Genomic DNA, 22,276 nt, shown 5'->3' with positions numbered 1-22,276 from the left:
CAACGTTTGGAGATAAATTTGCACAAAAATCAGTCGGGAAATTACTTTCGATTCTGCCTAGTTCAAATGAAGGGTTCTAACGCTCTAGGGAGTGCACACGCCGACATTTTTGTCTGATTAACGTAAAAATAAGCATTGAGCATATTGAAAAAAGAACTGCGAATATGAGGTTTAATGTGGTCCATCCATCCATTTGCGCTTCTCGACATAGATTGATGCCAATAATAGTAAGATTTGAATAATTTTTCATGTCAATGGCGCTTATTATTAAATATGTCTGTAAAAAAATAGAAAATCAATCTATAGAATATCGGTAGGATCAATATAACTTTAATTCAACGAACCTCATTTATAATTTTATATTCGTTTGTATTAGTAACTGGAAGTGCGTCGAGTGTCATAGGAAGCTGACTATGTTGGGTAATATTAAAAGCAAAAATTGAAGGCTCACATTTCAATTCAATGATGAGATTATTACATTGCTGCAAAACCTTCTTTAAAGCTGATTCTGATTGATTTTTCTTGTTGAAATCTGGCAAGATATTTCTCAATGGTGGTCTTGGTATCCTACTGAGAACATGATGTACACCAGATTTTTTCAATCTGGTGAAATAAGGCAGTGTAATTGTAATACTGCGAGCTTCATAGGTACTAACTTCATGCTGAATACTCGGTTTGTCGAAGTCATTGATAATAACTTTTATCGTCTTAGTACAATTCTCATTCAAGATCTCCGACTGATTAAAGTAATTTGTCCCTGAAAAACGTTTTATTATATAATTAAATAATGCGTATCTATAATCGATATAAATGAGTCTGTCTATTAAGCAATGTTTTCTAACTTATAAAAAAGAGATAGACCTAAAAGTGAAGCCAATCTATTCGGCCTCTGATTGGTCGACTGACTTTTGACTCTAGTGGAAACGTAGTAAAGTGACATCTACGGTCAAAATAGCAACTTTTTCGAAACTGACTGAAAAATGTACGCGCGCGAAGCGCGCCTGAAAGTTATAACCTCAAAATACGAATGAAAAAATTGACGCGCGCGAAGCGCGTCTTAAACGTCTAGTTATGTTATATATTTAGGTATGAAGGCCCTCTAATCACCATTGATTAAATGTTTAAAAATGTAAACTATATTTTGCATCGGTTGTGTACGTAAATGAACAAATAACCCATAATTCGCTTTTAGAAAAAGCATCAACCAAAAGTGTCGACAGTTATAAGCGTTCTGATTGGTTGAGAGAGTAGCGCTGCAGAAAGTATCAGTTTGTTTGGTGTAGATTGAGCTTTTTAATAAATTCCCCATAGGAGGCGTACAAAATCACTGTTAAAAATAATGACCTTCATTTCGGAGTATTGTTAAATGAGCCCCAAAAGAGGAAAATATGAACTTTTTCTAATTATGTTTTATATCAAAAAACTTCTCCTTTGTTGCGAAAAATATTTTTATCCTTGAAATTATTAGCAAAAACTGCTAATGAAAAAACAAAATTTAAGTTAAACAAATTGTTTATTTAATAAAGCAAACTATTAAAATAAGTTATACACACCTTTGTTGAATGTGTTATTTTTGCTCTCGAGCACGTTGGTCTGTAGGCTTTCATTATTGAACATACTCTTCCTCAGAGCTTGCAAAGTGCTGTTGTGTAAAGTATCCTGAGTATGATTCTTCATGTTCAAAATTTTACTGGAATCTTTCTCATAACCAAGAGGATGTAACATGGAAATCAAAAGGTGGATATAAATTTAACTGTGTTGAGATGTCTGCTCTTTACATCTAATACAATCATCAGAGCAGCATTTTTCGAGATCGATCAGCTGTTGCAACGAAAATGATGATGGTGTGACCTCTGCCGCCGTTAATGCCATGTGTATCATTAATGTTGACAGTAACCTTACAATTCTTTTGGCTAAAAAGAAGAGAAAAATGATCAATCCAGAACGTATAATAATTCTTGCTTATATTATAAAATAATTGGTAATTAATGATTATAATGTTAAGTTTCCAAGGCTTCATTTTTATTTTTATTGCACTGCGTGGCATAAGTCGCACATTCCGGCACCGCTGCCTTCGCATTCTGAAGTAAAATCGCGAGATCTTTCGATCTTGACCCTTAAAAAAACTCTAAACCTGGAGGCAAAAAAGATACAGCGTGTTTTAAGTTAAAGTCCATTTTTTAAGGTTATGAAGGCTGGTTTTTGCATTTTTGACCTCACCACTAAAAAGCTGAGGAAAAAACACATCAAAATCACTTACCCGTATTTTTTCTATATAGAATATGAAGTCCGTGCAGCGAGTCAAAAATTGCGTGATTTGGCTGTTTTGCGCGCTTCCGCACACCGCTGGGACATCTATCGCGATTCTCCCCATATTAATAAACACACAGATAAATCTCATGGCATCCTTGAGTTGAAAAAATCGACGCTGTTAAGGAAGAGTAGCACGTTTCTATACATTTTTAAATGTAAACGTGTTGGTCTTCCTTAACAGCATCAAAATATGAAAATCTCGTGAGATTTACTCATGTATACAGGGATATTTAACATTAAAAGTCGATTAATCTTAATTAATTAATTAATAATTAAAAAGAATTATTTAATTAATAATACAATTATATTTATTCATGTTCGAAGCTACCAAATCATCTAATGTTGACCGGTGTAGAATAACTATTTAAATTGTGTAGTTCTGTTAAAATAAAATGAATTGAAGGTAGATACTCTATGTGACATTTCCAAGATATCCATGTTTAGTTACAGTTTTGATCATATCGTTGTTTGTCACGTACTGAAATGAAAACTTATTAATCGTAGCTTACACCTATTTGAGGTAGGAAATGGAAGGAGGGAGAGCTTGCGTAGAAACCACCACCCCCAAGCCCAAGGACCACCTCGATAAAATTGACAAGCAAGGACATATCTTATTGCGTGCAAATAATTTGCGCAAATGTCTTAAAAATGATAAAAGGGGTTGGACAAAGGCGATAGGTTCGAACTTGGTTTTTTTAAAAACAATATAGAGGAGCATCTACAGTTAAAAGTTGAACAGAATTAATACTTTTAACTTGATGCTTTTCCAACATATAACCCGAAAATGAATCCTCTAATCTAAGAGCAAAACTTTCAGGAAAGAATTCGTATAAGTTGCTTCTGCCGCGACCGATTAAGCATTTTTTTGACACTCGAATTTGTTAAAGTGTTTCTCGCGTCGAGGTGGTAATGTATACACTTGCCACTTGTGTAACTCGAAATTACTACGTGTGTAAATATCTATCGATGAATATATTTTTCTCAAAAATTTTTTATTGTATTTGACATTCATGACGTTTAAGACGGTGATCTCTTTATTATCTTAAATTTCCTAAAGTTAACATTGTAAACTTTGTTAACAATGCAGCAAAAAAAAAGGAACATTACGACAGTTAGAAATCCAAGGTTTGAAATTGAACAAAATGCTTTTGAGAGAGAATGAAAAGTCCCATTATAAAAAGAAATGAAAAAATCGATTTTTAAACATCATGTGCTGAATTTTTTGTTTCCAATTTTGCTTGCAATTTCCAATTTCGTGAGAAAAAGAAGTATTTATATTTTTGACGGCCTGGTCTTGGTCAGACAGAAAAGCTGTGGCAATGTATTTCACCTACATAAATTTTTAAAAAAAGTTTGATGTACTCCGTGGTCGGAATATTGACATAATAAAGATTTATTTATTGACCCATGTTGCTGTGGTATAGTGATAATAAAATAGGACTGTAGTTGATTGTGATTAATATTATAATCTATATAATAATGATTTATTATAATAATAATCGATGGTTAACAAGGGTCATTGGTCGCTACAGATTACACACACAAACATATTTATTCTCATACTGCTTGTGTCCTATCTGCTTGTAATCGTTGACTGCCTACGACGTCGCTTGCCTGGTGACATTGTTGGCTGCCTGCGATACCTTTTGTCTGGTTCAAGTATCGATGAAGACTGGATCGCGCAGATGCACTTACTTTTACCAGTTACAATGAATTATTTGCACATTAAATAAATCACAAAATATTTCAAGTCTCATTGCTGACTATCTGCTTGAGCAGAAGTACAGGGTTGGACAACATTTATCGTTGAAAGACTATGAAAGTTTAATCAAATTTTCGAAAGATTCCAAATTTAAGAGTATACACTACGTCTACGCAGTGATAAATTTTGAATGACTTTACGCCTTATAAGAAATTAGAAATAACAGAGCCAAAAATCCTTTGTTACCGAAGGTTTTATACACCTCAAATTTACCCCGGTCCAGGCGGCTGCCGCGTACATCGCAAGGTCGATATGAGTCAATGATTGTCACATGTCTAGTACGTGCGTATTTACTAACGGACAGCGTGTGGCTCTTTTTCCGAAATTAATAAAGTCGCGGATGTTCATTCATATTCGCGGAAGCCCGTGAAAATTTCTCCGCCGAGAAAATCCTTGAGGAGCACAAAATTACCTTAAGCAAAAAATTGATTAATATATTATTATTATAAATAAGTGATTTTAACTTTTGTATAAAACTCATTTCAGCGTACTGTGCGCGTTCTCTTGTTTCTTATCCCATTTTACGATTTTTCAATATTTAAAATAGAAGAATAAAATAAAAGAAGATCATGTTATAAATTGTAAAAATACGCAATGGGTCGGATTTTCGCCTCAGCGATCTCTCGAGAAAACCAATAAAATTTAGTCTTAAGCCGTCAAAAGGTTAATATTCCACTTTCTCAACTTACTATACAACACTCATATTTGCATGTCACTGAACAATAGCAAGCTCCTGAACGACCAATCACAACACTTATAAACTGTTCACGCTATACATCTCAGCACTCTTATTGGATAAGATACTATTTTGATAAACTGCTGATATTAATTTAACATCTGTCCTTTTTATCATAAAATAATTGTTCAACAAGACATCCTGCATTTTCTGACGTGACTCAATGCCTCAATACATTATTTTTGTTGTCATTTCATAGCGGTCGTTCAAAGTTATAGGGCGCACGCATCTATCAAAGTTCAATGGCAAATTTGAACTTGAGAGAAATTCTCAAATCAATTACAGCCCCGGTAGCCACCACGGATACACCATGATCAGACTCTCGTAATATTTAGAGGATTAACGTTTCTGGGGTTTCGAAATTGCCACTTGATCTTCGCATCCTACCAGTTGAAAGGGTGTCGAAGACATCCCTCCGCATCATACTTTATTCGGCTTTCCACCACTCTCTCACTACTGTCTCAAATTTTATTAAAATTTTTAAAATCGTCTACAAACCTGTTTATTTTTTAATAAATACGTGCACAGGAGCTTTCTTTTACAAGGAATATGATTTATAAATATGAATTAAGGTAAAGTGGGGGAAAACGCCACCTCGGAGAAGATGCCACTTTGCTATATATCGTAATAAGAAAGAAAATTTAGATAAGTAATCTATTGGAATTTGCGCTATGATAATCCGATTACATTAACACGAAATGCTAATATTTCGTTGCTATTATCAGTTGATTTTCAAGCGTCGAAGAAAATGGTTTTCCTCGTGACGAATACTTTGTTAAGTTCAATGTGAAAATATTCGTTCAGTTTTCAATGAAATGCTTAAGTGGAAAATGTTAATGATAAATGTTACCTTCGAGATTATTTTTTTTTTGCAGCTGCATAAACCAAAGTCGTCAACTTTTTTATTAATGACGTTATAAAAAAAATAGGCATTTAGGGAAAGATGCCACAAAAAAATTTTTTTTTCCGTAAAATAAATTTTTTAATACAAAACAGTGTGATTGAGTAACTAACTCATTGACTTCAAAGTGTTTAATATTCATATTTTATTCATTAATGTGCATTAAAAAAGGGGTTTTTCATTGTATTCAGATTATTGGCATATTGCCCCAATCGCGGTAGCATCTTCCTGCATGCTGGGCGAAAACGCCACTTTTGAATCAAGGTGAAAGGTCTAAAATTTTTTTCTATTCAGGGCGTTACAAACTCCGTAGTCAGAATTATAACAAGAAACCTTCTATTTATTTATGTTGCTTGTTGCGTAGGGGTAGGGTAAAAGGAAGTATAATGTCAAAGAGATATAATAATTAATAAAGAGATATAATAATAATTTTTATTGGAATCGCCGAAGATGATGGTGTGGCACACACACGAACACAGTACAATTGATTTACACAGTTATGAAGCTACTCGAATCATATGCATACAATGCATTTACAAATATAAACGATATTTTATAAACTTTGATTATTGAGTTGAGTGATTACAAATCTCGACACGCAGAGTGCGATTTCGTAGATAAGAAGGAGCTGCTGAGACTCTTTTCTCGTAGCTTACATAAACCTAAATTTGCCCCCGCCTTAGCGGTTGCAGCGTATGTAGTCGGCTCGATATGTGCCAATAATTCACACATATCTTGCATGCACGTGTACATTACAAAACCCCGGGTCTTCCCGAAATCTTAGGAGTCGTGGTCACCGCAGTTTTATAGTTTTTTTCCGATATTCATTCATCTCGCGGTAGCGCGTGTACATTTCTTTGTCGTGCGAATTGTATTTTTGCAAGAGTTCTTGCAAGCTTTTAATTAACAGAGGCCTAAGAAATGGCTGCGCGTGGCCGAAATGATGTTACTTTTTACCAGTCTTGTGTGTCATCGAAATTATGCATAGAAGATACGCGAGATACATTAAATTGTAATACATGTGTAGCTGCTTCTCACAGTTTTATTGGTTTCTGTTATAATTATTTTTTGTAGTAAAAGGTTGCATCACAGGCTGTAACAAGGGCACCAAAGAGTTTCACGAGTGAAGATTACAACTTAACATTCCTTTTTCCCGTTTGGTTTTTCGAAATCCATAATAATAATTTATTTATTTATTTATTTATTTATTATTATTATTTTTAACTATTTGTTGAATCTATTTTTTATTAAAATGATCACTGAATAAACAGTAAAAAATTGAGACTAAAAGACATCATCAAATTTTTATATGGTCTCAATAAGAGATGATACATCTTTCAATACAGAAAATATTCTCAATTCAGCTGTTAAATTACCGTTTAAGTTTAGTTACACTTGACTTATCTTGTATGCGATTCCGCTGCAACAATACGAGATTCCTTTCCAGCACTATTTGTGATCAAATTTATGCCAGATTAAATTTTTATGAGATCGAAGTAAATCTGCTACAACGTGCTATAGTCAAGTTGAAAACATCTCTTTTTGTCAAATTGCTGCTTTCACTGAGCGAGTGTGCCCGGCTGGTAGTAAATGTGCGTGCTCCTCGATTCCTCTGTACAAGCTACGAACGACACGTTCTCGCATATGAACAATTCTTTAAAAAGACGCTTTTTTGGAGGTAGATTGGCGGCAAAAATTTTTTTTTCACTCTACGTGGATACAGACCCGCGGGAAATGGAACGGCTCGTCGAGCATCCGTACGCGGGATCATCACGGGAGCTCGTCGAAGCAAGGTATTCGCGAGTTGTATTGTGCAACACGGATTAGCGACTATCTTCTCGTGTGTCACGAGCTTGCAGGCTCTTGGTCGAGGCAGTTCCCGTCACGGGTAAAATTCACTTATGCCTTATTTATAGTTATAATTGAATTTAACGAGACGAAAACAGAAATTAATTCTATTTAAAGAATATAACGAGCCCTTAGTTTTTGTGTTGAAGGCTTTTTTACTCGTGATATTGGTGTAGATCTGCGCTGTGTTTGATGGCATGTGCCTGTGCACAGCAGAAGGCTGTGCTTGCGATGTAGTGTATACGTTTTTCGGCGTAGCGTAACGCTGTTGTGTACGTGTACGGCAAAACGCCGGGCTGGGGATGCTCTGAGGCCATGCACGACATAAACAAAACAACACGAGCACAGCTATTGTCGATCCGCGATTAAAATTTTTCCCGTAACGAAATTACGCGCGCAGCACTACGCTTTTCGACACTCTTTCTCTGTAAGTAATGTTGCGAGTGACGAAATGTTAATCATTCGAGGTTATTTCTATAACACTTTAAATATTACATAATATGATAAATATTTTTTTCGTTCTATTGCAATTGCGCTTCTAATTTCTGATTTCGTACGTAAAAAGAAGTATTTAAAACTTTGTCCTCTTGAGCGTGGTAACATTTTTTTCTTCATCCCATGCTCGAAAGTACGTACTTTCATCTTCGAATTCGGGGACGAAAGTAATACTTTTGCTCCCCGTCAATATCGCGCGAAAGTTATTATCTCCATGACTACGGCAACCAACATTTCAATTATCGTTTGGTTTCGACGATGCAATAGATGAATTATATTCACTTTGTTTATGACGTACATATGCCAAATTGGATAAATATTAAAAGACTAACAATTCTATGAAGTATCAAAATTGAATAGCCATAATTTGACGTACACATTTCATTACATTCAATTCCAATCCGAAATTTAAATCGTTAAAGATGGTAGTTGCAATAAAAAATGAGATCTAAGAGAACAAAGACAGTCAAAATATGTTAATTTTTATAATATATTTTGAAAAATTCTTTCAACTTTAAACGTTATTCTAGGTCACTCAAGTTTCTACTTGTCTACCTCAGATTGAGTGAATTACTTAATTGATATGGTACTAATTCATGCTTATACTTTACGGGATCGTTTGTATTTTATTAACGCCATAGTTATCTATGATTTACAATTGTTTATTAATAATATTAGTTATGTACTAATAAACATTATTATTGATGATATTTGTTGCAAAGCCCGCCGTCGACCAGCAGCCCTCGCTGCGCTCGGGCCGCAAATGTCGGCGGGCTTTGCCATGTAAGCGTAAATTCATGGATACAATTTTTTTTAATAAAATATTTCTTAACTATGTTAAGCAAACGTACTTTCGAGCGGGGATAAAGAAAAATCGTATACGCGACTCGGGACAAAAGTCAAACGCCTGTCTCTGCGAGCTTGCACCCTTATAAAAATTTCCTATAGGATCTCGCGAAATTCCTACAGGAGTCCTATAGGATTCCAATAGGAATTTCGCGGGATCCTATTGGAAATTTTTATAAGGGCACCCTCGGCTTCGCCTCGGGTGCATAACCTCGCAGGGACGGAAGTTCGACTTTCGTCCCTTGTCACGTAATATACTATTTTACAGAAAAATTATGACGATATATTTCCCGTACGTCGTTCACTGGATACGAAAAGTCAATTTATATAGCAAATTCGAGTCACCAGTCCCTTCACTTGTTTCTGCATGATTTTCATTGCTACTGTTTTAATGCGAGCGATTTGATTTAATATTAAAAGAATGTTAACTTTTTATAATTCATGCCAATGTATAATTTTCACTCTAACCGAAAATAATTTTTTATGTAATGTATAATTAATATTTAGACTTATCCACTGGAAAGTGTAGCAAATCGAGTAGACCAACGCTCCAACTCTACTATAAGAATGCCAACTATTAAAAAACCCCCGCTGCACTCAGGCCCTAAACTACAACGTGGCAAAAAGTGTTACTTATGGTACTTGTGTTACAGCCTGTGATGCATCCTTTAACTATAAAAAATAATTATAAAACAAACCAATAAAACTGTAAGAAGCAGCTGGCGAGCAGCTACACATGTATTACAATTTAATGTATCTCGCGCATCTTCTATGCATAATTTCGATGACATACACGACAGGTAAAAAGTAAGGACTAAATTCAATTTTTACACCCGTGCCACGAAAGGAACATTTCACAGCCACTAACCTAAACGGAAAATTGCTATTTCGGGACCATTGGATATGAAAAATAGCATACTGGCCTATACCAAGAAAAAACAGCCCCAGTGCACATATCTAACTGCGTTGACTGAAAATTTACACCTAGGGCAGTAATATATTATTAATTTTTTGTTACGTATCACGTCATGATTGTGATTCACACTGAATATCTCCCTCGCAATGCAGACGGAGTAATGATTTCGTCGTAATAAATCACGATGCGGGTTAAACCGATAACAACTGCGATTTTAGAATACGTCAAAGTATTAATTTTTCATGATGGTCAAAGATGCGCAATTTATGAAATTTAGAGATAAAAAAAACTTTTGACAAAAAAGATATAGCAGATACTTCGAACAAAAAAGATCGAAGAACTCAAGACTAGATTTAACATTTAATTGTTTATTTTTTTAGTTATTGAGATCATTATAGTTTGTTTCTATTTGGAAAACTCATTTCACTCTCTGCACACAGAATTTTAAGAATGGTCGAGGTACATAAGATATTGGACGAAGTAACTGATTATAGGGTCTGCTACATTTTAATTTCTAGTTCATTCTAGACGCGTTTAACGTGCGTTGATTTCAATTCCAATTTACAAGTAAAAGATTTACAATTTATTTTAAAGTATTTCAACGGGGAGTTCAACTGACGATCGCGAGCGCTGATTTCTTCGCACGAACACTATAAAATGAATTATTAGCCAGATCGACAAAAAAAATCCGAGTATAATAATTATGATGTTGTACGATTTCCATGTATCCAATGACCTAACTTGACAATCACTTACATGTACGTTAGCTAAATCCCAGTCATTTTCATCTACTTTACTCTTTCTGCATACTATTTTGCATAACTGTAAAAATGAAACACAAAATAAATCAATGCTTAGAATATCGATAAAATCAATATAATTTAAATTCAATTAACCTGTAACGACTCATTCATAGTTTTATATTTTTTTGTATTTGCTGAATACGAAGCTAAAATTGCATCGGGCGTCTTAGGAAAGTTCTTATTTTGTATTAACGTGAATATAAGAAGTGAAAGTTCGCATTTCCATTCAACGATGTAGTTATTATCTTGTTTTATAATCTTAAAAGTTGATTTTGATTCATTGCTGTTGCCGTAATGTGACAAACTGCTCATAAACAGTGGTTTCGATTTATAATTGAGATCATTACTTATGCCATCACTTTTTTCCGATCTTCTGTTGAAATAAGTTGGACTAATTGAAACGGTGTAAGATTCATAGATACTATTTTCCTGCTGTACATTTTGTCTATCAGCTTGTATAGACTTTACAAACTCCTTGTAGGTTCCCATGATTTTTGACTGATTGGAGTAAGTTATCGCTATAAAACATTTTCCATATTTAAATAGTGCGTATATAAGATTGTCTATTCAGCATCAGTCGTACACGCTAATCACCAAATACATGATTGTGTTTGCATACGGAACAGATGGTAAATGAACATTCTGTTAAATGTTTTCGAAACATGAACAGAAGCTAAAATTTTGATGAAATTTTGATTATCATTTGATTTTTTATGAATGACTTTCAAGACATTTTCAAGAAATACATGAGTAATTCTTCAATACTTTTAAAATAAAAGCTGTAAGGAAATCAATACAACAATTTTGACACTGACAGTAATGGATTTTTTTTCTTTGAAAATATGAACCAAAAATAGTGACGATACTTTTTTCGTTGGTAGTCTTTCTTGGCATTTCCATTTTTTAATTTTTCACGTGTCAGTAAAGGGAATTTACCATATGCAAATTTTTAGTCTGAAACATATGGTGTACTGATAAAACTGGCTGATTTTCAAAGAAATCTAATGGTGAAAAAAATTTTTGTGATGCCAGGCGAGTCCCTAAATTTTTAAAAAATTTTTAGATTAACTATTATTCTTTTTCAAATGATTCGAAAATGTCTGGTATAGCTTAGAGTGACTCGAGGAAAAAAGTGCAAGAGATATTTTTTAGTGGATATTGTTCAAATGAAGTATACAATTAAGGGGAAATCTATGTTTTTTGCAGTCCTTTTACATTAGAAAACATGTCTTTATTATCTTTTATTAACCCATTAACGCCCAAAGTAACGAAATTTTTCATTCGCAATCGACGCGATTTTTTCCCATGAATTGGCCCTTGAAAAGACTTTGCTTTTATCGTATCGATTCCAAAATTTATACAGCACATCTTCGGGTCACTAGAAAAGCATCATAAAAATTTAAACGCAATCGGTTGAACGGTTATTGAGATATCTTGTTTACAAGGCCGTTTGTTTTAACAATAGTAGGACTTCGCTTCGCTCAGCTGAATAATCAAAAACCAACAGATTTTGAGAAATTGTTTATTTTGAAATAAGCTAATTATTTTAAATTGATAAAGTGTTTAAATTTTCACGTGTACCTAAACGCGGTGAAGATCGAAAATTATCATCAAAACATGCACACGTACCTTCGTTAATTGTGTTATTTCGGCTGCTGAAGACCTTGATTGCTAAGCTTTCATTATAAAAATAACCCGTTAACACCATATATGGCATTAATGTCGACAGTAACCGTAGGATTATCATTGCTGAAAAATAAAATAGAAAAATGATCAATCTAGAATTAAAGCGTATGATTTTTTTTCAGGAAGTGATACTGTATTTTAGAGGACATTTTGTCGTTATTTCGATTTCTTTCATGGTACCGGATCAAGTGATAGCAACTATTTCTTCGATTATAAATATAAAAGTTGTTATTTCGTAAAGCTAACTATCGAAATTTAGGAGATAGTAGCTGGTATTCTGAGAAAGCTTTTGAAATGTTTTTAGAAATACAAGTCCCAATCGGACTCGATTAGACTTTAAGTTTTGTTTCTTTCTATCTCACAAGCCTCTAAAAAGCTCAAATCAATTTGGATTATTGCTTTTCTGAAAAATTTGATAGTTCCAACAAAAAAGCTCTCATCCACTTTTTTAGTTTAAGTCACTCCATACTATAGCTAGAAACTATTTTTACATTCGTGATAATCTCAACTTTGTGACTCTGTAAAAGGGTGATAGACAGTCTAAAAAATTCTATCAAAATTCTGGAACTTTTCACGCAATATTTCCATCATGTTCGGTATACAAAAAATTTGTTGATCGGTTGAGTTGAGAGAGAATTGTCTACATGAGCAATTCTTTAAAAAAAAAATGCATTTTCGAAGGTAGATTCGTGGCAACATTTTTTTTACCCTACGCGCATACGGGTCCCCGGGAAATATTTGTGGGGGTCCCAGAAACATTTAATCTTTTGAGACCCGAGTACATTTACTTTCTGATCTACTGGGAATCCCCCAGAATGAATGTAAGCAAAACTAACTTATGTTTCTTATAGTATAGAACAAGACCTTTAAAAATCACTAAATATGGATACATCTAATATGATTTAAATCGTTGTTTTAAGCAAAATAAAAGTTGGAAAAAAGCAATCACTTGATTAATCGTTTTGAATCGGCACAATTTATAGCTAAATAATGAAAATTTGTCATTATTACCGTCAGTTATTAGAAAATTTTTTTAGATATTGTTATATTGATTGGTTTTGAGAAAAATTAGTTCATTTTTTCAATTCATAACCAATAATTTCAATTCATAAATTGAAAAATTCAAATTCAATTCATTTGCGCGTTTCAACAAAAATAAGCATTGCAATCGATATTTGTATGTGCCATTATTGTTTTTCGAGTGAAATATCACCGAATCAATGTAAAAAAATGTTCTAGGTGCCGGTCAGAAGAGGTTAAAAACGTAGGAACAATTAACGTAAAATTTAAATACAATACTTTTGAAGGTATACGAATTTAAATAAAATTAAAAAAATTCATCGAAAAATTAGTCGAAAAATAGTGTAGCCCTTCCCCCTTAAACATGCTGAGCTAAATATCTCGAAAAACTCGTTATAGAGAAAGGGAATTTTATGGTTTATTTTTGATTTTTCTTGGTGGAAATATAATTTATGGGAAAATCTACCTGCACCATGAGAAAGCTAAGAAAATTTCCTATCGAAACCATATCTTCATTTATTTTTTCAATTGAATTACGAGCAAGTTTCGATTTTAGCGAGTCACGCAACGCTGAAAACAGCGCGAAAAATTTAAAACTAAATTCCGGAATTGCTCATATATTTTTTAGGAATCAAAATTGGAACAATTGGAGAAGGCCAGAATATGTAAGTATATAAGTTTTTTTCAATTAGTAATATATGATGAAGAAGATGACATCGTCGCTCCAGCGCAGGAAGGTATCACTTCCAATACACCAGCATAAGCGCGCAGAGGCAAAAAAGTAGCTTATTCGAACGCGGCACCAAAACAGTACCTTGTTCAAACGCAGTAGCAAGAAAGTTTTGGCTCGCTGAATTTAGGTTGGCCACGCAGTCGTAATTGATAAAATTTTATTTCAACATTTAACATTCAACATTCAATTCAAAGTTAAGTAAAGACGACCACTTCTAGCTTCCTCTCAGAACTTACAAAATTCTCCATGAGTGGCAAATTGAGCCGATGTCATGGTGAGATTCATTTGTTTGCTCGCATTATAAACAGATGAAAATCTTTACACTAGCTCACTTGTTTTTTTCTCTTTTTTTCTCAAATACAGAACAGAGTTTTATTATACACATAACACAGCTGCGTTACCAACCTTAATTCAGCGAGTCAAAACTTTATTGCCACTGCGTTTGAACAAGGTACTGTTTTGGTGCCGCGCTCGAATAAGCTACCTTTTTGTCTCTGCGCGCGAGTAAGTATCCTTTATGCTGCAGGGGTGACAACATGCAAGTATATTTACTCATGTTTAATGTGGTTGGGTGATGAATCGAAAATGAATAGATCGTTTTGAATATTTAAGGGGTTGTTCTTTGTGACTTTCTTGATATTTCTCCAAAATTTCAGCCCCGGTAAACGAATTAACTTTCGAGAATGATTAATGCTAAAGTCGCGTTTTTAACATGGGCTCTTAAGGGCGTACGGACAGAAATCGCATTTAATCAACTGTATCATGGTTATCTACTTACAAATAAGAAAAAAAAATATACCAGTGGATAGCATGAATTCTCACTTTTCTATTGATATGATTTAATATGCCCCTTAACAAACTTATTAAAGAGATATTTAATGTTGAAAATGAATTTTGTCGTGATTTCGCCCAAACCAGTGCTTCGTGTGCTTGTAAATACCAACTTACATGCGCTAAATCTATATTATTCTATCGATCTATCTATACAATTATTATTATCATCGACCCTGAATGTTCGACTGTTGATGTACGTAGAGAAGAAAATAGAATTACCGGTGCCAATGACAACTATCTTCATTTTAAATGCAGATGAGAAGATCCTATGGTTTTTTTTTCAAACTAGGGCGTAGAAAATCTTTTTAGTAATTGCGACAAGAAAAGTCTCTTTTTTGAAAATGTGACGAAAATAATCAGTACTTCGATTCGTTAAGCAAATTTTATGAGAAACTCTTTTGATAATCAGATCAAAAAATATAGGTATTTTCATCAGAAAACTCTATTTTACTGTAGTTTCCAAAAATAAATTCTCTTTGTTGGATAATAACAAAAAAAAAATTTTTCCCGCCGATAAAACAAAAGGTTTTTTCCCACGATTTTCGATAGACTATTTTCATAAGCACTATCCATGGACTGATGAATGAACTAATATGTGAAAATTTTTAGTATTCTAACGATTCAAACTAATAAATAGTTAATAATATACACTGATGGATCTATTAGATATAGGCAAAATTAAAACAGTCAAATGGCTCTTCCGTAGTATCAGAACCACCGTAAGTTGGGCGTATGCACAGACGTGACTATCTAAGTCGGCGTGCGTCGCTTGACTGTGGAGGGTCGCTTGAATGAGAGCTTGTGCACTGCAAGCAGCGCGCAGCTGGCCGCAATTCCTTTGGTATAGAGGCTCGTGCTTTATGGGTTGTAGCGCCATACTTCGTATGACGTTACAATTACGTACTCAACCCCGCGAATTTATACAATTTGAACAGAAGAAAGAAGCGCAATACAAGGAGACACGAATAGACGACACACGCCAAGCCAAGCATATAGCAGCCGATAATGATACACAATCGATAATTCGCGGCCTTAAGGATGCACACGCAGTCCTTCTTAATGTGCGATAAGAGTTACTTCTATTGTTACCGCCGCAGAGTGCAGACATGTAAGCACAATAGAAAACCGAGCTATAGCGATTGGGTGTGTGCGTGTATTGGACACCAAGATGAGGGGTCGAAGCGGTCCGAATTACCACGAAGAAGACGAGATGTCCCGAACAACTTGTGCACGAAGAAATAAGACAGTAATGTAGTCATAAGATAATTGTTAAATTCTAAGACTAAATTATTATTATTATTTTCAACTATTTATTTTATCTATTTTTTATTAAAATGCTTTATAACTTGTGGCGAATGTACGTGATCAGTGAATGAGAAGGAAAAATTGAGACCCAAGGGTATCATCGAATCTTGATGTGTGATGTGTGATCAAATATGTCCGAGGTTAAATTTTTATGAAATCGATGTGCGTCTACTATACGATTCATCTGTACAGGCTACGAACGATGCATTCCCGCAAGCAAGAGGGAGGACTACCTAAGCGCACGACGGAGTTGAATAATTGCGTGATTTATAATGATATCGCAAGATATTATTTTATCCGGATGATTCCACTTGTTGTTTAGTCGAGACTTCAGTTTCGTGCCGAAGTTCCGTGGTTAAATGTTTTGGCGCCTTCGGTGAGATGTAGAGTCAAGGAATCATTTACGATTGGGCTTTAGCGGTGCATTTGAGCGGTCTAAGGTCAACTACACGAATCGGTCGTCAGTTCTTGCTGGGATCATCGTTTATCGTCGAAAAAGCTGAGTATTCAATATATGTTACATCTGTAGCGAGACAACCGAACGCCGCCGCGCCAACATCGATCGCTTAGCAACGGCAGATTATAAATATATTCTGATTGTATTCGCGATCAGAGAGTCTCGAGCTTCCATACAATGAACACATAATAAAGTTAATTGTTAAATAGAAATAAAGTATTAATTCTATACATCGCTGACAATAACAATATACGAACGCATAAGACAATTTAACCATAATTTCGTTCTTTTATTTCGTTCTTTTTCAATATTCGTTTAACGTGGCTTTCTTTCTTTGCATTTCTCTGTTTTGTTTACCGAGATCATGGCCGGTCCTACGATTTCGCGTAAACGTACTACATTAAAATCAAAGCTTAGAAATTTAAAAAATCTTGTCGCTAACGCAAAAAGTGATGGAGTAAATGCGGGCTTACAGCTTGAGCAAGTAAGCGAATTGTTTAGAAAATATGAATTGCTTAATGAAGAATTAACGGGCCAAGAAGATATCGACGCTGAAGCTGCGCATGCTCAACTAATAGAAAATGAATATTATGATTTGGCGTCTAAAATTAAAGTCCTGAATGCGTCATCGACTCGTAGTGATAATAGAAATCAAAAAAAAANGTACTCTAAACTTTTGAAAACGAAAATAATAATATAAAAAAAAAAAAAAAAAAAAATTGTCTCGATGCGATTTAAATAGATAAAGATAGAAGCAAATAAAAATTGTCAAAATTTTATCGCGGAGTATAGTTATTGCCAAAAGTCATTACATTTCGAGATTAAAAAATATGTCGTTTTTTATAATATCATTTAGAAAAAATTTTGCGTCGTTTTTTATCGCCACGTTTATTTAATAATTGCGTTTTTTAGTAGTAAATGCTATTTTTGAAACTCGGCTTAATGTATTAATAATTAATATTAATTAATTATTAATTATTAATATTATTAATATATTAATATTAATTTTTCTAAAACGAGTGAAAACGTTTAATTCTTAATAGCATATGTATCACGTTGGTACCTAAAAAATCTACTTTACCGATCGCCTCGAACCCATACAAGTGTAGGATAGGATATGTATTTTCTCTTCTGCTCGCGTGCACAGTGCGCTTCACGTCGCGTGGGTGCGTAAGCAGAGACGCTGTGCTAGACTCTTATCTCCGATGAAACTCCGAGTTTGAGAGATTGTAAACATTGCAATTTCCATCATGGAGAACTACGATCTGGTGAGGATAATCGGCGAGGGATCCTTCGGGCAGGTGTACATGGCCATCAGGAAGGACAACGGCACACCTGTGGCATACAAGATCACTCGTAAAGTAAGTGAAAATTCGATATAACTTCATTTTTGTTTCTTCAATCTGCAAATTTTTTCTGATAACTAACTCTACAGTCTGGATGAGCATTTGTGATTTTGTACGGAGCACCAAGGAACAAATACGAAACGATCGACACATTATGTAAACAATTCGATATTAACTGTCAACGCAGAGACTCTCGTGGTGGGGGCGTTGTGTTTCTGTCTCTGTCTATCTCTCACGAAATATTGTCGCTTCGCATCCGATACGTACGATCGCTATGAGTTTTGAACACGTGCATAATATACAGAATATTTTGGCAATGAAAATGATCCTACGTATTTTTCAAGCTAATCATTTTTTCTCTTGAATTGCAAATTGACAGAAAGGCCGCACGGAAAAGGAACTCACGTGCCTTCGAAGGGAGTGCGAAATTCATCGCAGCATGCATCACCCGAACATCATACAAATGTTTGATTCCTTCGAGACAGACAAACAGGTAAACGATCAAAGCGTAAAAAATGTTTATGAAATTGCACTAAATAAACATTAACTAATTACAGATGGTCATAGTTACGGAGTACGTGGAGCGGGAGCTGTACGTCATCCTCAAGACCAACGGACGTCTCTCGGAGGTGTACTCGCAAGCCATAGCCGGCGACATGGTCTCGGCCCTGAATTATCTTCACTCGAATCGAATCGTTCATAGGCAAGTAAAAGAAAATTCACAAATCTAATTATCACGGCTGCCGTTTATAATTATTTCATTGACCCCCGCAGAGACATGAAGCCTCAGAACGTCCTGATGAGCATCGACGGCGTGGCGAAGCTCTGCGATTTCGGCTTCGCGCGCATGATGAACGTCGACACGCACGTACTGACCTCGGTCAAGGGCACTCCGCTCTACATGGCCCCAGAGCTCATCGACGAACTCCCCTACGACCATACCGTAGATATATGGTAATTATCGTTCGTCGAATTCTATCGGTATATGTATTTTCAAAGACAAGAACTGAAAATAATGTTAATTGCTACTTTTTTACAGGTCTCTGGGCTGTATAGTTTACGAGCTAGTCTGCGGAGCTCCGCCCTTTCAAACGACGTCGATGCGTAAACTGGTTCACCTGATCAAGCACGAGGACATCAAGTGGCCGGAAAACGTCAGTCCTCAGTGTCGAAGTTTTCTGCAGGTGAGCAGATTGACTGTGGTAATTTCTTCATCGGATTGCCACTTTTCTGGGTTAAAGAATAAAAAATTATGACCATTTAAAATGTTTTACATTCAACTTACCATTAATTGGTTCGTTGTTTGGTGACTTTCCTATTACATTTGCGTTGAAAATATTGAGCGCATTTCAAGAGACCTGAAAATGACTATTAGTTTGTTTCGAAAAATTTGGAACAGTTTTCAATCACATTAAATACGATACTGCCATTTTAAACTTTCACTACTAGATGGCGAGTACCTCTATGTGTAAATCTGCAAGTGGCAATGTCAAAATATTGCTATAAGGAAAGGGAGAACCGACCAATTCCATTTTTCGTGTTTTCGACAAAACCGTGTTTGAAGTTGCGTATGAGTGCGTAGCTAACGAACGACTATAACTCTGTATTCGTGATATTTTAACTTACTATGATGTATCTTTCAGCTCATGTAACTATCAAATTGATAAAGTAGATGCGAAGCGAAAAAAGTGGATTTGCCGGTTTGACCGGGAAACGTCTTGCGGCCAAGTCCACATGCTCAATTTCTAAGACGCTGTATAACCATCAAAACTCACCTGAAAAAAAACTAACTAGTGGATTCCATAGGAATTTTCCTCAGATTTCTGATGGCAATATCAGATTTTCCGAAATTTTCCATTTTCACCAAGGAAATCGCCGTCAAATACTCAATATCTCGAACATCGCACATTTCTGCTGCGTCAAGTGCCCTAACGGTCGCAGTGCTCTGGCAGCATCCGATGACGCGAGAATTGTACATACAACGTTTTAATATCATATTGCATCATTTTTAAACCAAAGTTGATTCGATATCGCGTTGAGAATTTCGTTGAGACGGACTTGGTCGGTTTGGCCGGTCACTGTTTGTTTCGAAACTATATCGAAGCATTTATAACATTAATTTAATACACTTCGTGAAATATATTGTCGAGAAAATGAGTAAAAAAATGGTTGTAGTTGAGAGGAGAAAGAAAAATTAAAAATTATTTAAGAACACTCTACTCTACATATTATCGTAAAGATATAGCTACTATAATGCTGTGAGATCTTTCTGACCAGGGTCTCTTGCGAAAAAATCCCATGGAAAGATTTTCCTGGCCTCAACTGCTGAGCCACTCGTTCGTGAAAAATTGGATTTTTTCCGCGACCAGTCACTACACGCCGGAATCACCGACGATGCCTCTCCCGACGACCAGTTCCGCTAAAAGTAAACCACAAAACGTTCAGAACTCGCTCGTGAGATCCAACAATCAGACCAAGTTAGTTGACGATAAAATTTATTCCTCGTGTTAAAATTACAATAAAAACACATTGCTCTATATTTAAATATTTTTAGCTTTGAACCATCGTATCTACGAAAGATGCTCGAGAAGCAAATAAAGAAACTGCAGTCGCAGGTTCTGAGGCGCAGCGAGACCAACAGCGGCTCCGAGGCTGAAAATATCGCCAACTGTGACCAGGTTCTGCAAAATTTGAGCATCCGCATCTCAAGACACCTCAGCAGCCTACCGCAAAACCAGTCGGATCAACGCGACGAACACATCATGCTACCGATCTCCGTGAGTGAAATTCATATTCCACATCTTCGAAAAGAAGATTTCGTTAATCTCATAATGTGCAGACAATACGTTTCGCAGAAAGGAAAACTACATCAGCAGCAGCAGCAGCAGCAGCAGCACGACGCCAATTGCATGGACGGTGCCGTAGCCAGCTCGATCGGCCCGCAGCTGGCCAAGGATCGATCGCTCGACGCGCCGCCGCAGAACAACACGCGCGACCTCGCGGAGCGTCTCGCTCGACTCGGCGCCGACTGGGCGCCCCGCGACATCGTCCAGCCGATCGAGAACCAGGAGTGGGCCGTCTTCCTGCAGAAGACCATGGAGGAGGTGATGGAGGGCGAGATCACCTCGCTGATACAGGAGAACTGCATGTCGGTGTTCGTGGCGCCGCTGAGAAATCCCCTGGCCAGCTGCTGCGTGCTCGAGTACGTGGCTTGCCTGGCGGCGCTGGCCTTCGTCGCCGAGGGCGTGAGCGAGGACGATCTGGAGACGATTCTTCAGGTCTATTTGGACACGAAGCTGGTGCCGAATTTGCTCTATGCCACCAAGTTGTTGATGACGGAAAAGTATCCCGAGAGCGACGCCTCGACCTCGACCTGCAACAACAAGTGGCGCTCTAACTTGAGCTTGTCGAACGAGGAACTGCAGGCTTTGGAGAGCGCGATGCTGGTCGTGTGCCGGCTGGCGCACATCAAGGACAACAAGCAGGCGTTTTTGAGACAGTTCTGCGACGCCGTATGGGTCGTGCAAGACGCCACGGAGCTGCTGCAACAGTTACTGGGATTGGAGAAACGCAAGCCACGCGTCGTCGCCGATCTGCTCGCGGTAATGAACGAGATTTTGCGCTCGGATACCGGTAACTCGGCTCTACTGGATATACTTATTTTAGGCAACAGATCAACGGGTAAACAGCTACAAAATTCATTTTTTAAACGATTCGATAAAGATTCATCGTGATTTCTTTTTTATTCGTCAGACGATACCATATCTCTGTTCACGAAGCTCTTGATGCACCGGCAAGTCAAGCTTCGCACTCGAGCTTGCATTTTCCTGTCGCTTCTGGGAAAGTCCAATCGCACGACTCTGCAGCGAATCTGGGGCAATGGTCTGCGTGGGGCGATGCAGGATTTACTCCACGATCCCGATGATTCCGCTCGCGAAGTAAGAACAATCACAAAAGTTATACTTTTTATCGTGAAAATATATTCTGAGGTACATGAATTTGTTTCATTGCAGGCAGCTAACGAAGCTATTGCGAGCTTAAAAAATCTTCCGTTTTACCATCAGGAAAAAGACACCTGGAGTGTGATAGAAAGTTGATTATTAGATGTGTGTAGAGTATTGACTGTAAATAGTAAGGTATTTTGTAAGAGTAATAAAGATTTTTATACTGGTTTTTTATATAATCATTTAGAGCCGAGTTATTTCAAAAACCTTTTAAGATGTTCAATCAAAGCTGTTATCGCGAGAAATTTTAATTTCAAAATGAGAAAATATT

General features: G+C 36.1%; 2 protein-coding genes across 3 annotated transcripts; one reads left to right on the top strand and one right to left on the bottom strand.

Annotated features, from left to right (window-relative positions):
• Positions 1–2,725: 2,725 nt before the first annotated feature.
• On the bottom strand, positions 2,726–14,912 carry LOC106652026. Its single transcript, XM_023458440.1, has 5 exons — positions 14,838–14,912; positions 12,250–12,369; positions 10,714–11,138; positions 10,574–10,639; positions 2,726–2,791 (listed from the first exon to the last, which is right to left on the bottom strand). The coding sequence occupies exons 1-5, from the start codon at positions 14,869–14,871 to the stop codon at positions 2,726–2,728; spliced, it is 711 nt and encodes a 236-aa protein (XP_023314208.1). The 5' UTR covers positions 14,872–14,912.
• Positions 14,913–17,742: 2,830 nt separating this feature from the next.
• LOC106652096 (serine/threonine-protein kinase fused) lies at positions 17,743–22,179 on the top strand. 2 transcript variants are annotated; one of them, XM_014370846.2, is made up of 10 exons: positions 17,743–18,016; positions 18,381–18,494; positions 18,559–18,704; positions 18,776–18,955; positions 19,041–19,185; positions 20,279–20,478; positions 20,556–20,778; positions 20,857–21,682; positions 21,755–21,939; positions 22,015–22,179. In XM_014370846.2, the coding sequence occupies exons 1-10, from the start codon at positions 17,906–17,908 to the stop codon at positions 22,096–22,098; spliced, it is 2,214 nt and encodes a 737-aa protein (XP_014226332.1). In that variant the 5' UTR covers positions 17,743–17,905; the 3' UTR covers positions 22,099–22,179. The 2 variants fall into 2 exon arrangements, with proteins under 2 accessions (XP_014226332.1, XP_023314155.1); XM_023458387.1 differs by having other exon boundaries at positions 17,929–18,016; positions 18,091–18,494.
• Positions 22,180–22,276: the final 97 nt, after the last annotated feature.

The sequence above is a fragment of the Trichogramma pretiosum genome, unplaced genomic scaffold, assembly GCF_000599845.2.
Source record: "Trichogramma pretiosum strain Unisexual culture from Peru unplaced genomic scaffold, Tpre_2.0 scaffold13, whole genome shotgun sequence".
In the NCBI taxonomy this organism is placed as follows: Eukaryota; Metazoa; Arthropoda; class Insecta; order Hymenoptera; family Trichogrammatidae; genus Trichogramma; species Trichogramma pretiosum.
The sequence above is the reverse complement of the archived record's forward strand: the minus strand, read 5'-3'. Positions and strand labels throughout refer to the sequence as shown.

What these genes read in the sequence shown, in the direction of transcription:
- LOC106652096 (XM_014370846.2), top strand. Translation starts at nt 17,906, where the DNA reads ATGGAGAACTACGATCTGGTGAGGATAATCGGCGAGGGATCCTTCGGG. An exon ending in CATACAAGATCACTCGTAAA is followed by an intron (nt 18,017 to 18,380) that starts GTAAGTGAAAAT and finishes GCAAATTGACAG; the next exon opens with AAAGGCCGCACGGAAAAGGA. An exon ending in GACCATACCGTAGATATATG is followed by an intron (nt 18,956 to 19,040) that starts GTAATTATCGTT and finishes ACTTTTTTACAG; the next exon opens with GTCTCTGGGCTGTATAGTTT.
- LOC106652026 (XM_023458440.1), bottom strand. Translation starts at nt 14,871, where the DNA reads ATGCTATCCACTGGTATATTTTTTTTTCTTATTT. An exon ending in TATATTTTTTTTTCTTATTT is followed by an intron (nt 12,370 to 14,837) that starts GTAAGTAGATAA and finishes TTTATTTTTCAG; the next exon opens with CAATGATAATCCTACGGTTA. An exon ending in CTATGAATGAGTCGTTACAG is followed by an intron (nt 10,640 to 10,713) that starts GTTAATTGAATT and finishes TCATTTTTACAG; the next exon opens with TTATGCAAAATAGTATGCAG.